Source organism: Phaenicophaeus curvirostris, chromosome 6 (assembly GCF_032191515.1).
Source record: "Phaenicophaeus curvirostris isolate KB17595 chromosome 6, BPBGC_Pcur_1.0, whole genome shotgun sequence".
NCBI lineage: Eukaryota > Metazoa > Chordata > Aves > Cuculiformes > Cuculidae > Phaenicophaeus > Phaenicophaeus curvirostris.
The window spans coordinates 1,403,199-1,417,960 of record NC_091397.1 but is presented as its reverse complement, the minus strand read 5'-3'; the positions used below and the strand labels follow the sequence as shown (position 1 = coordinate 1,417,960).

The 14,762-nt window shown below is 47.1% G+C and overlaps 1 protein-coding gene across 1 annotated transcript in view; it reads left to right on the top strand.

Annotated features, from left to right (window-relative positions):
- The first annotated feature begins 647 nt into the window (after positions 1 to 647).
- PTH1R (parathyroid hormone 1 receptor) overlaps positions 648 to 14,762 on the top strand; it is a 122,955-nt gene continuing 108,840 nt past the window's right edge. Inside the window, exon 1 of the mRNA XM_069859174.1 lies at positions 648 to 810. Within this exon, the coding sequence (XP_069715275.1) occupies positions 736 to 810 (75 nt within the window). The 5' untranslated portion in view covers positions 648 to 735. The remainder of the gene's footprint in view (positions 811 to 14,762) is intronic.

The window sequence follows — 14,762 nt, the reverse complement described above, 5'->3', positions numbered from 1 at the left end:
CCAAGTTCTCGCCTTTCTTTAACTTTTGACTTTGCGATTTGTTGGCGTGCGGAAAAGAGACGACGAGGGAAAAGAAAAAAAAAGAAAAAAGAAAAAAGCCTTTTTTTTTTTTTTTTTTTCTCTCCAAACCCCTCTGAAACCTAAAAGATAAAATTACTGGGTCTAAAAATAAAGCAGTGGTTAAAAGCCTCCCCCACCCTCTCCAATCTCCCACCCCTTCCACCCCTCTCTCGCCTTCTCCCTCCCTCTCTCGCGCTCTCCCTCTTTCTGCGTGTTTGCGTTCGACAAAGAAATTATTTGAACTTCCCACTGCCTCATAAAAAGGAAACCGAGGAGCAGTTTTGACATATGGATGTGATTTTTTCTGCTCTGAGACAGATGCACGCGGAAAACAAACAGCACCAGGGGCTGCAGCTCTGAAGGGAGCGAAGTTGCTCCGCTTCACATGGGCTCCTCGGCTGCGTTGAGGGAGCTGCCCACATCTCCAGCCATGAGAAAACGAAGCAAAGGACCAGGGTTTCTTGTCATGTGCCTTTCTGGCTAAAACTGTGGAAACAAACAAACAATCAAACAAACACAAATTCTGGAAAAGGGGGGGGGGTTGGTTGGTTGGGGGGGTGGGGGGGGGGTGGGAGGGAAGGAGAAGAAGAAATCATCTGCAACCGGAGCGCTTGAAGACCTCTCATCGTCCTACTTCCCTGAGCGAGCTTGGATGCTGGAAGAAGCCTCTTGGATATGGGATCATATCTGGTTTATCACAGTCTGGGTTTGATCCTCTGCTGCTCCGTACTGAGTTCGGTCTACGCTCTGGTGAGTGCCTCAATCTTTTCCCTTCGCATTCTTGAACGAGCTGCATGACTGTTTCCTTGATGAGTAATTTACTCTATCAGGGATTTAGAAGGCAGAGAGCTCAGGATTTTTCTTTTTTTTTTTTTTTTTTTTGCAGCCCACTGGTTCATTTTGATGGCAGATAGTGAGTGCAGTTGGTTTCAGAGTTGCTGCACCAGATGAAATTAAAATGTCTGTGCTTCCCAAAGAGTTTCAATCACTTTTAAACCCCTCTGGACAGAAACAGTTTGACAGGGACCTAGGGAAAGCATTTAGATGATAATTTAAAAGACATTTAGGTGTAAAAAGCAACTTTTCCGTTTTTCCTTTTTTTTTTTTATCCATCTCCCTCTCCAAGACAATAAATTCAATTTTTATTTAATCTTCTTAATCTGCAAATCTGCTTTATCTCAGTGAAACAGTGCCTTCCTCTTTGGGATTAAATTTGGAGAGGACCTTAGAGTACAGGGTTTGCAGACAGTTTACACTCAGGAGCATGGAAGTAGTATTAACCCTTTTCTTCCTGGCACTGTTTTCACCTGTTCCGGCACACGCTGAGATTCAGTATCTGTACAGAGATAGCAAAAAGGGATGAAATCTGTCAAAAATTGCCTTGATGGTGGTGATGGGGAATGTCCAAGTTTTATGGACCCCCAGGTGGTGTCCAAAGTTCTTCTGCAGAAGTGAAGGGAGATGTCATACAGAACCAACCAACAGATATTGACCGGCTCGCTGAGCATGTTGATTTGACATGTGCTTTCCTTGCTTTTTCCATCCCCAGCATCACCACCACTGCTGGTCATTTCTCAGAGCCTTCTGGTGTCGGAAGGGACCCGAGCACCACCTAAAGCAGTGTCTGGTTTCCACAGGGGATGGAGATGTGTTTGGGAAGGAGTGGGCTCATCCTAACCCTGGCTCTAGCCAGATCCTCCCTGACCCCCCAGAAACCATCACCTTGGGCCCTGGGCTTGCTAGGGACTGCTTGGGACTTTGTGCAGGGCTGGTGGGGGAATATTTACCCCATGTGTCCAGCATTGTGCTGGAGAAAAACACCTCCTTATGTGAGAAGAAGCAGCCCCTCGGACAACAATCATTGTTGCAGCCCATCCTTGCCTTGGTCTAAGGCTAAGCACAAGTAAACCTTTCAAAACTCGAAGAAAACTGGGGATGCTGAGAGGACCACTTGTAGATTTCTTGATGTTCTAGTGATGGTTGAGCTTCCTCCCCTGTTTTGGGGTTGAATTCGCATCTCCATGCCTGCGGATAACTTTGGTCCTGTAGCACCTGCTACCCCCCAGCTCTACAGCTCTGCTGCCACTGAAGTCAGCACCCGAATTCCTGTCCCTGTTGGTACCAGCGAAAATTGGCTTGTAGCTCAACAAATTCAGGATGCAGAAAAGACAGGAGAGGGCTGCAGAGCGCATCTACAGTCCCAGTCCTGGTGTGTTTCCCTCTTCCATTACATCCCAGTACCTCCAAAAAGTGCAGAGGACCAGATAGTGAACAAACTGTCCCCTTTCTCATGTTTCTAGTGGATATTTTATCTCTTATAACCCCATCCAGACAGGCACCTTCAGCTCACAAATGATTTGCTCAGCGGCACGGGTAGGCATCAGGGGGTTGTAGCTGGAGCAGCTGAGCTTGAGTATAAATCAGGAACAGCAGTACCAGAATCACAGTGGGGCAAGAAAGCAGGAGAAATTGCTGCGAAGGGCTAGGTTAGGGATGCACAAGAGTATTTGCTGTTACATTTCCAAGAGCCTGATCCCCTCCTGGACTGATTTGGGGTCCTGCCACTAGAAACCCCTTTCAGTTTAATCAGGCCCAGGTTGAAGGGTGTGTTTCAGACACTTCACTTTTCAAACCCACTGTTGACAGCTGCAAGAGTCGCCAGAAGGTTTGAAAAGTTGTCTTGATAATTCGGGGGCTGCAGAGAAGTTGTTGTGTCCCTTCTGGCATTCACTTAGGCAGAAAAAAAGGTCAACCCCATGTCATCCAGCTGCATGGGTAGCAACTTGCGGGGTGCCTAGAGCTTGATTTTTTGCTGTTGTTTCATTTCCAAACTAACTTTATCTTTACAGGAACTAAAAAAAACTGTATGATACTGACTGCATGTTTTAGTAAAGTGATGCCTTATTTGCTACCCTGTAAGAAGGGTCATAAAGATATTTAATATTTGGCTAGCAGGTTTGTGTGTGGTTTATGTGCTGCCATCAGTAGAAGTCACCAAGTGCCTCTCTCTTAGAAGGAAGAAGCAAAAATCAATGAGAGTCTCTGCAGAAGGATGGGGATGCAAGGACTTAATTTAGAGACCAGCTCTGGCTCTGCTGTGGGATTTGAGTCAGGAGGATTCCCACAGACTGAGGCAGCTGACCACTCAGAGCTTCAGGACACAGTTCACCTCTCTGAGGCTGGAAGATTGGAGCCTTGAAAGCTGTGGCCTTAATTGGTGGGCTCTGTGAAGCTTGGTCGCGTAGCATCTGAGGGTTGGTGATGCTGAGATCAGGCAGCGCATGATGCGTCCTAAATCTGAAGCTGTCACTCCTTTTATTCCTTATTTCAGCCAGCAAAGATGATAGGAAAGGCACATTTTGAAGCAAGAGTGCTGAAGTAGGGATGGGAAACTGTTTCTTTGATTGCCTGTGTCACTGGTGCATCATGAGGAGGACGCTGGTAGCTGAATCACTTCTCGGCAGCATGGGGGCTGCGTGTCCCTGCATTAACTGTAAAGCAGGGTGAGAAATTCAGCGCACAGAAAAATGCTGTGGGAGTGAGCTCTCTCACAGTTAGAAGTGTCTGTGCAGAAATCACAGCCCCTCCGCTAGACCGCAGCCATGCAAAATCTATAGTGAGATCAGCATCCCTGCCTTGAGCTTTTGAGGGGCAGCTGAGAGGGGCAGGCACTGTCTTTGATGTGGGGAAAAGTTCTGGGTGAAGTTCTGCTCTCCTCCAACTCCCCTGGCAATCCAGAGAAGTCCTCCCCCAGCATTTCCCTGGGAATATCGTGATTAACACCTGCCTAAACAGCAAGGGGAATTTTGCTTGTTGATTGAGTGCTTTGTACCTGAAATCTGGCAGAGTGAGGGGGTAAATTTGGGTTAATTCTGCTATTTGGTCCAAGGGTCAGGGACGGAGGATTGACCGGAGCTAGATAGCCCTGCAAGCATGGGCTTGAAAAGATGTGTGCAAAAGGAGCTTTAAAAGTAGGGTCTGACATCAGCAGAGCATGGGAGAAGTTAAGATGTAGGCACTATGTTTTTTTATCTGAAAGACACTGCCTTTTCCTTGCAGAAAAACCTCCCCACGTCCCTCTCCCAGCTGAAAGCTCCGTGGTTGGCTCTGCTGATCCCTTTTGGGATTCACTTTGTTTCCTTCTCTTGCCAGTGTCAGCTTGGGAGCCCCCAGCCCTGTGGTCACTGGAGGAGACGTGATGCTGAAATTGATGATCATGTTGCTGATAATATTAATAATAATAATAATAATAATAATAATAATAATAATACACCAGCCTTCTGCAGGGCTTTGAATCAGAATAGCTGCATCTTGGGAAACAGCTACCAGGCTGAGCCGGGGCACTTGTCTGAGCAAAACACAATCCAGGAAAGTAAATCCGTGATGGGTATGAACTGGGTAGCAAAAATGACCTTCCCTTTACTGTGGAAGTCTTGCTCTTTAGCAGTGCTTGATGCCCTGCAGAAGGTGCTAAACATTAGGGGGATGTATTTTGGCAGCAGAATGATCTCAGCCCCTTTCTGTTTTCTGCAGCCTGTGCTTCCCCAGCCCTGAATCCACTCATGCTGCTTGGGCAGAGCTGAAATTTCACTCTGGTTTTTGCAGAGAAGCTGTAGCACTCCCTCAGAATTCAAGGGGTATCGTTAGATACACTTTCTTGCACGCATAGCCCAAAATAGGGACAAGCTCAGCCGATTCACCTGCAGAAAGGTTCTAGTAGGATGGAGCTGCATCCACACCAGTGTTGATGTTAATCTGTGGTAGGAAGGTCCAGTATAAACCAGAATATTCACACTGGAGCGATACTCAGGTCACCAACCAGCCAGGGCCCTGGTGCTCAGGCAGGAAAGCTGCTGGATTCAGGAGGTGCTGGTTGGTGTTTTGCTCTTTGACTTGTTTCTTGTTGCTCCTCTGATCAGACCCACATCTTCATAGATCAGGAGAGGGGAAGTTGAGTAATTTGTAGCTGGAAGGGAAAGCTAATCATATTCTGCCTTAGAATACGATGCATAATAAAAAGAATAATACTAATAAAATAATCCTCTATAGAGATCTTGCAAATCCTGACTAGCTGTCTGACTTCATTAAATAAAGACAAGGTCCAAGTGCAGGGAAACAATGTCTGAAATGTTCTTTTCTCCCCACACACTTGGAGGCATGCCCATCCCTGCCCCGTGTATTTATGAAAGACACAATTTTTGTTATTGTACTTCGGGATTAGCAGATATCCCTGAACTATAAAATACTCAACCACAAAATATAAAGCAAACAAGCCTCCGCGTCAGGGTAATGCACGGGGCTGTGACTTCATCCCATGCAAGCCAAAAAAAGTTGAGCTGCCCAGTGGCAAGTCTGACCTGAGCAGGCAGGGTTTGGTGTGAACTCCTTGCATCGGGAAGAAGAAAAGCAACAGGGCAACTGTACACACAGAGGGGTCACGGCTGGAGGAAATGAAACCTGAGGTGTGTCTTTGAGGTCCAGGCAGTTGTTGTTTGGTTTCTGGCCTCCTAGAAATAGCCCTGGAGGGGTGCTTTGAGATCAGTGGGATTATTCTGGCCAGGGTGGTGTGTCTGCAGTCCCTGCGAGGGGTACCCCCAGTCCAGACAGCTCAAGCAGAGACAGCTGCTGGCCCTGCCATCACTGCCCTGCACTCCCGTGTCCCTTTGAAAAATGATGCTGAGAGCCTCATCCCACAGCTGTGTGTCTCATATCGTCTCTTTTGCTGGCTGGGTTTGCTGATAAGGGTCTCTCCCAGGGTGTAAAGATGCTGGCTGGAGGATTTCCCTCTAGTTGGGAAATGCACCGCTCAGTCCCTGGTTTGCAAAGTTATTTGGGGCATAGACATCACACTTGTCACACTGAAACCCCTAAATTGCAGCTATTACCAGGCAGCTTCTGACCAAGCAGTGTGGAGTGAAGTGGCAAAATACATCTCCTGGCACTGAAATAGAGGGCTGGAGTCAGTGGAAGTGCTGTCACTGCAGCTAAAACCTTCAGTCCTTGAATTTTCTTTGTGCCTAAGGACCAGGAGGAGGGAATAGCAGAGCAAGACTGCAATTGCCTTAGACTTAAAGCCATCCCAGAAACTGGCCCTCATTGCTGCAGAGCGGTTCTGTCCTCTTCACACACCCCTGAGAGAGGGCAATAAAGTCCAGCGTGTATTCAGGTCCTCACTAGACCATGCGGCTCTCCGATCCCCACAGCTCTCACTGGGCTCATCTCAGCCTTTTGAGCTCGGATCCCTCCAAATCTCCTCACCACCTGACACTGTCCAGAACACAGGGAGAAGCCAGCAGGGATCTCCAACCGTTTCAGATGAGCTGTTTCTCTGCAACAGGGCAGGTGTAGAGGGGTTTCTCTGTCTTCTCAGCTCCTGCCATAAGTTAAATTCTTACGTGGGCAGCGATTGTGCCCCTGCACTCAGCATTGGTGAGACCACACCTCGAATATTGTATTCAGTTTTGGGCCCCTCACTAAAAGAAAGACATTGAGGTCCTGAAGCGCATTCGCAGAAGAGCAACGAAGCTGGTGAAGGGGCTGGAGAAAGTCATTCAAGGTGTGGCTGAGGGAACTTTGGTTGTTCAGCCTGGAGAAGAGGAGGCTGAGGGGAGACCTTATCACTCTCCACAACTGCCTGAAAGGAGGTTGTAGAGAGAAGAGTGCTGGTCTCTTCTCCCTAGTGATAGGTGATAGGATGACAGGGAATGGCCTCAAGTTGTGCCACGGGAGGTTCAGATTGACAATAGGAAAAATTTCTTCACCAAAAGGGTTCTGGAGCACTGGCAGAAGCTGCTGAGGGAGATGGTTGAGCCACCACCCTTGGAGGTCTTTAAAGGACGGTAGATGAAGTGCTTAGAGATACGATTTACTAGTGGACAGGTACTATGGGGTTTGATGATCTCTAAGGTCTTTTCCACCCTGGTGATTCTGTGATGCTATGAAATTTCAGCATCTCTTAATCCAGGGCCCTCAAGCCCTTTGAGAAACAAAATAACCATCATAACAAAATAAAACAAAAATACGACTCAAAGAAAATGTGTTGCTGAGAAGCCCTGATTGAAGTGAAGAACTCAACAGGATCAGCCTAGCTTAAAGAGTAGACCTTATCAGAGATATTTTGCCCAAGAATTTGCTTTCTTTCTCTGCATCCACTTGGCTCTTATAGCATCATTCAACTATCTCAACCCATTAACACCTCAAACTTGACTGGCCTTGCAAGAATCGCTGTACTAAAGATGATCTTCGTTTTGCAGCTTTCACAACGTGGCGATGAACAAATAACACTTGGGGCTGAAACTCAGACAGCAGAATACCTGCTGGGTCAGACACTGAGCTTTCGTGTCATGGGAAGATAATACCTAAACTCAGACTCGATGTACCTGGCTTGGCATTAACCGTTTATTTCCACTGAGGCCAGGCTGAACCTTGACAGTGATTAGAGGGCTCTGTATTTTAGGGTTTTTCTTTCCCTTCATAGGCTCAGCTTGGATTGACTTCCAGGAACCTGATATCCAAGAAAGGAAAATTTTGTACTGATGGCTTCCTCTTATCAGGTCGTACTTTGATCCTTCTGTAACACAAATCCCTCTGACAGCATTCAGGTGATATTTCAGTTCTTCACATCTGCAGGGTTTGCCTGTTTTTCTGGACGTGTGTTTTTCCTTTTACCCAACAAAGCAGAAAGTGGACGTTTCTGCCCCTTTTCCCTTTCAACCCAACAGCATCCCTGGTTCAAGGTGTTTCAGCAGCTCAGGGATTGTGCTCTTGTCTTCCTCTTTACAGTGTCCACCCCTCCATGAGTTGATTCAGCTCACTGATCTGGCAAAGAATTAACCCAAGAGAGAGAAAAGAAAATAAATATAGGAGAATGTTGAGCCGATGCGTCTGCACAGCAAAAGCTCAGATGAGTCCCTCAAGATTTAAGAGGGAGAGACTGGATCACAGAGGTGGGGACAAGAAGGGGTGAGTGGCTAGCAATATGTTCAGGTTCACCCTCACATCATGGTTGTAAATCACATTACTTTGGTGTAAAGCCCCCCAGACCCTCCTTTTGACAAACCCACATCCCAATCTGCTGTACCTCCTGCACCTTGGTGATAAATATGTGTACAGCAACGTGAGTCACAGGGCCAGAAGTGAAGCTCAACATAGGCTCCATGCTACCTCTGAAGCTCCGTCAGCCACACCATCTGATCATTAGCACACTTCTTGGCTGAGTTTTCATCTGAGCAGATGGGTCCTGCACTTAGAGCCAAGTGATGGGTCAGGATAACACCGGGCAGGAGTAGTGGATGTGACCACACTCTTTTTTTTCCAGGGAACAAACGAGTTTAGGCTTGTAGACATGAGGTGTTCTGTGTCACTTGGCTTCAGGGCCAAAGGACGGGACACAGCCCTAGTATTTAGCAGTAGAGACACAGATAGGGACTTCCAAGACTTGGAAGTGACCCAAATCAATCTGTCTTACAACACAGTTGGTACCTATTCACCTGATTTTGGGTGTGTTGTTCGCAAGGACAGTGAAATGCTCAGGCCAAACCACTTCCCTGATGTCCACGTTCAGGAAGGTGTTTGGCCAGGCAGGAGTAGGTAGCACAGCCCACTTCTCTGACCCTACCGAAGCGCAGAACGAATGAGCCTTCAAAGTCCAAAGGTGTTTGGTGTCTTTGAGTCTTTCCACCATAACAACCTCAAGTATCAGCTATCTGTCTGATAAGGACAGCTCATCAAGCGGAGACTTGGCCTCTGAAAACAGAACTTCTCCTAGATCAGTGTCTAGGGCAAGGGCTGGAGACAGAGATTGCTGTCTCAGCACCCAAGGCAGGCTGGTTATCTCGTTTTTCACATGGCTGACCTCTTGCTAATCAGGGTTCCTCGATGTTATCTTTACTTCAGTCTCTCTTCCCCTCTCTCCAAGAATTTCAGTGTATTTATCTGTTTGGTCTTGCCACACTGAGAGCAAGAAATATTGCCTCTGTAAAGGCAGGCTTGAAAGTCACTGAGTGTCCTTAGAAAACCTTTGCTCCCCTTCACTGAGTTTTAGCTTGAGGCTTAAATGGTTTTTTTTTTCTGTATTTAACAGAAAAGTGAGTGTGTAAAACCTAGCTCTTGCTTGCCACAAGTTAAGGGATAAGGCACTTTGTAAGGAGCAGCAGATGGTAGGGAACTGCCACTTCTTTGGCACGTGGTAGAGGACAAATGATCCATTAATTGAGACTTAGAAGGGCTTTGGGGCACTCCACCACTGTTTAGGACTACTAGTATTAGTATGTACTAGTCCTAGAACATTTAATCATTATTTTATTGCCTAATTTATTCACTTCCTTTAAATACTTTGAGTGCTCAAGGGATTGTAGCCCCAGGTCCATCCCATACACTAACCACAGGTGGGACATTTCTTATCTAAGGAGAAAAAGAAGCTGGAAGCACCCTGGCCCTGCTCTTCCCAAGAAGGCTGAGACCCAGAAGCATCATTGGAACCTGATTTTGTTCACACACTCCAGCACTGTGCTGTTCCCCTCCATCCCCATCATGACGACAGCCTGCTTTGTCATCTCTGTTTGGACTTTCTTTCATGAGGCTACCGAGAAAGAAATCAATATTTTTGAGCAACCTGGAAGGCACATGGGGCTGCATTCAGACCACCCCCTGTAGGCACATGGAAGCCCAAGCAAAGACAAGGCTGATTTGTCTTTTGCCAAGACCAGGTTGGATGAGCCTTTGAACGACCTGACCTAACAGAAAGTGTCCCCGGCAGGAAGGTTGGAACTGGATGCTCTTTAAGGTCCTTTCCCATCCAAACCATCCTATTATTCTATGATTCTATTATCCTGTCTCACGCACAGGCTCACTTGCACCCAGACTGTGTTACTGCTAGTTCCTTCATTGCAAGACCTGAGAATTGTCTCTAACCCACTTTATTTGGTGACACAGTGGAATCAGAGGCACCCTAGGCTGCTCAGCCAGAGGAAATCACAGGATGCCCTGCAGAGTAATTAATTCATTGATCTTGTGAATTAAAACACCTTAGGCAATGCCTGATCTCCTCCAGGAGTAGCAAGTCAGTACGCTCTTTTGTTTTGCAAAGATAAAAGCCAAACACCAAAAATTCAGTGAAACCACTGAACTGATTTCTATTAACTTCTCATGCTATTTCCATCTCTCCCACTTTTATTACCTGTATTGCTTCCCCACCTTAGTGTTACCTTGACTTTCTTCTCGACTCCTCCATCCCAAACAACTTCTCCTTTCAGACACTGAGCAATCGGGGCTAAAGTAGTTTTGAAATAGTGGCTATGGTGAGGGATTGCAAGGAAATGACCTGTTTCTGCTGGCTGCACTCAAAAAGTACGATCAATAAAGCAACATCACACAGCGTATCTATTTCGTGGTTAGCAATTTCACTCAGCTCAGTAAAAATAGAGCAAAAAAGATATTCAAAATAAAAGTGGGAGGGAGCAGATAAGAGGTGAGACTGCTAAGAGATGACCAGCAAAAAGAGCTTAAAAAGCTAGAATTGTTTGCTTACCAAGAGCTATCAGCTTATGAAAGATTTTAGCCTCTCAGAGATAGAGTCATTGAATTGTAGAATCATAGAACGGTTTGGGTTGGAAGGGACCACAAAGCCCATCCAGTTCTAACCTCCTGCCATGGGCAGGGACACCTCCCACTGGGTCAGGTTGCTCAGAGCCTCATCCAACCTGGTCTTGAACACCTCCATGGATGGAGCAGCCACGACTTCTCTGGGCAACTTGTTGATATCCCTGAAGCTTTCTCTGAGCTTGTGTTCTCTTCCAACGGCTTTAGGGTTGCAGTTACTGAATTGCTTGCTCTAAAAATGGCTTCTTCAGTATGAAGGCGAGATGGGCTGTTGAGATTTAGCTCTCCCATTGACTTTCTGTGTGCTCTCAGGCATTTCTTGCTCTGTAAATGCAGCAAAGGCACAGGGGACTTGTGGGGAGTGGAGGTGGACACAGTACATTTGGAAACGTGGTTTGCTTTTATTGTTCTTCCCAGAACAGGATAAAAAAAGAGAGACGTGGCTCTATGGGCACTGAGGTGGAAGTGTTTTCCCAGTCTTAATACCCATGGTTACTAAAACCCACATCAGTAGGTGGTCAGGGGTTCTGATGCACTGAATTTAAAGCAGACGTGGCTTCTTTTCACTTGTGCTAAATTACCAGGACTGTTTACCCAGGCTAGCCTGGATGGGGACAAAGCCAGATAGGGCTCATTTCCCTTGCTTGGCTTTACAAGTCAGCAGTGGGTGTTCATGCATCTCAGAGCTGCCCCATATCCTCAAGGGACCCACTCAGCTGCAGAGCAGCCCACCACACATCATCTGTGGCTGCACCCCACAGAACCTGGGTGGGCCAGGAGGTCTTATTTCCTTGACTAGCAAAGACAAAGGGTTTGGTATAAAGCTGCTATGGATGTGTGTATGTATAAGTGAGCGTGCGAGTGTAACTATGTCTCTGACTCATGGTGTAGTATTATTAAACGGTCTCGGAGCATCCCACTGCAGAGTACCAGCTTCATTTCCAATTCATTTCCCACCGTGACTGGTGTTTCTCCATCAGCCTTTCACCACCACAGTGAAGTTTGTTTGTTGTTGTTTTTTTCCCTTCGTTTCATTCCTGGGATCAGATTTTTCTCTGTGATTTGCCTTAACCTCATCATAGAAACCACAAAGCTCAAGGGGCCAAGAGCCTTCTGCTGGCGTAAATCAGTGGTGTTCCTGTGGAGTGTAGGAGGGCCAAGAGCATCTCATCTGATGTCAATCAGCGCGACTGCAGAGAAATAAGGGGAGAATTGGAGTGTAAATTGGAGAAGCCCAGCTGGCACAGTCTGGTCTCCTGGTCCTGGGTTGCATCTGGACAGGAAGGGAGAAGATTCTACAAATTGAGAGCTCTGGGTTGGATGACAAGCCCTCAGTTTCCAGATGCTTCTCCAAACCGTGGTCAGCCATGCTTCAGTAGCTTCTTTTGTGGCTGGCTGCCTTGTGCAATGAACGCCTTCTTGAAAGCATTTAAACATGAGCAATTTGGAGGGGATCTGAAGGCAGAGGGGAGTGTTGCCCTTGTTTCTGGCTGTGGTGGCATTGATAAGCACGCTGGCAGGCTGGATTTTTCAAACCACAGTGCGGGGCTGAATTCAGCTGGGAATTTGGATCCATTCTTAAAGGATGCCAAATCATGACGTCTGAATTGAAGAGATTCGAGCAATTTTAGCATTAGTGTTGAAAGCAGACTGTGCAATAGATGATTGCTTTTTCTTCTCTCCTACCCAAACTTTAATGCTGATTTTACCTTTACTTCTCTTGGTGGTGTTGACAATGTCGGTGTTATCAACAAGTTGAACCTGGAGTGCCCTTTGCACATATTTCCTAGGACTGAAAGTGGGAAATCAGGCCATTCAAAGTCACAATTAGTGTGTAATTCTCATTAACTCTGTCATCAGCAAATAATCATGGAATCATAGAATAACCAGGTCGGAAGAGACCCACCGGATCATCGAGTCCAACCATTAAATAATGACTTGGGTTGATGGAAGAGTGTGCTTCAGCTGGTAAAAATGGAACAGAGTTGGATCTTATTTTGCTCCCAGGTAAGGATCTTGCCCTGGTTCTGTTCCAAAAAGTCTGAAGACAAAGAGGATCTCCATGGGGGTCAATGCGGGCTTGTGCTTGACTGACCTGACTCAGCTTTTCCTGGAATGATAAGGGATCTCAGTTACCTGGATAAGCAGAAAAATAGGCAAGCCAAAGGGGGAATTGACTGCCATCCGTCAACAGAGCTGGACAGGCGAGAGACCTGAGGTGGAGCAGACAGCCCAGCTGGATGCCCTGCATCCTTCCATTTGCCAGTTTTTGTGTTTCTGCTGACATGGAAGTGAATCACCCATCACTCCTGTAACTGCAGTGCAGCCAACTCTGATGTTTAATAGCCATCAGGACTGTCACTGGGAGCCTACAAGGGTAACTCCATAGGGTGTGCTCAGAGACCTAGCGGACAGGGGCACTCACCTCCTTTCCCAGCCCAGTTCCTAACTCCCGTCTACTCTGCTGTCAGCGCCAGCCTTCGTTATCAGCCTTGTTGGTCCTCCAGAAGAAGCGATTATGCATCGTCTCACTGCTGTGGCAGTAGCTTTTGCTTCTCCTCTAGAGAAGAGAAGGCCCCGAGGAGATCTTATAGCGACCTTCCAGTACCCAAAAGGAGTCTACAAGAAAGCTGGAGAGGGACTACTCATAAAAGCTTGCAGTGATAGGACAAGGGGGAACGGGTATAAGCTGGAGAAGGGCAGATTTAGCCTAGACATTAGGAAGAATTTCTTCACCATGAGAGTGGTGAGACGCTGGAACAGGTTGCTAAAGGAAGTTGTGGCTGCCCCATCCCTGGAGGTGTTCAAGGTCAGGCTGGGTGGGTCCTTGGGTAACCAGATCTAGTAGGATGTCCCTGGCCAGGGCAGAGAGGTCGGAACTGGATGATCTTTGAGGTCCCTTCCAACTCTAACTATTCTATGATTCCCCTATTCATCTCTTTTCCCTTTGGCTTTTGATAACACCATTGTTCCTCACCCTACTCCTGGCCTTAAGCCCTCAGCTTTCAAAACAAACATCTGGAATGAAATGGAAGGGAAGACTACTCCATTGGGAAGTACCTTCTTAGGCTTCAGATTTAACAGACCAGGCAAAGATCTGTAGTTCACGCTTCCGAAAGCATTAGGTTGGCATCCCGTGTTTCCAGGAAAGCCTGCAGGGGAATGCAAAGTGGAATGAATTGGGATGAGAAGGCTGCTTGACCCATGAAATCCCTGCATTTTACGTCTCCTCTTCCAGCCTTGTTGCTGCAAGCTCGGGGAAAAGGAGTGACAGACGCTGGAACAGGTTGCAAACCTCTCTCAAGTCACTGGTTCTTGGCTGGAAACCGATGGTGCCCAAGAAGGCAAAGCTGATATCTCTGGCTTGTTGGGATACAAAGACAATATTTCTGGTGAAGACAGGTCATGAGATGGCAGGAGATAAGACCATTTTGGAGAGGATCTTGTCTTAAAGCCTGGAGTTGGTATTTGAACCCTGAAACAGGACAGGGGTATGCACAGGCATATAGGGAGGGTACGTGGTTTAGTAGGCACGGTGGTGTTGGGCTGATGGTTGGACTTGATGATCTTAGAAGTCTTTTCCAACCTTAACGATCCTATAATTCTATAGAATCCTGTCCCAAAGGCTCTGATGGGGCAAGAGCGTCTTTCTGAACTGTCCAAGGGAGAGAAGGTGTTGAGTGCCATAGCTGTTCCCCCAACCCAGGGAGAAGGATGGACAAGAGAGGACAGACCAGGCTTTGGCATCACCTAAAGAAGCTCCCAGCTGACAGGGCTTTGCCTTCACTGATGAGTAAAAATAGGTAGATCCAGGCTGAAGTGCTATCCTGTGCTCCTCCTGTCTTCAGCACTTATCAGCTTGCACCAACCTAAACAATGCTGAGACACATTTCAGGTGTGCTGGGGGTTGTAGGAGGTGGTTTGGAAAAAGGTATTGTAAACATATGGACACGGGCATGGTCAAAGGGAACAGAGAACAGGATCTAGCTGGTTTATTTTTCTCACACAGAGTTAGCTGATGCTTGTGGCCCTGTGGGAGGGATCCCACAGTGCAGCAGGTCCCATACCATAGCTGCCTGGCTCAATCCCTGCATCCAAGGCAT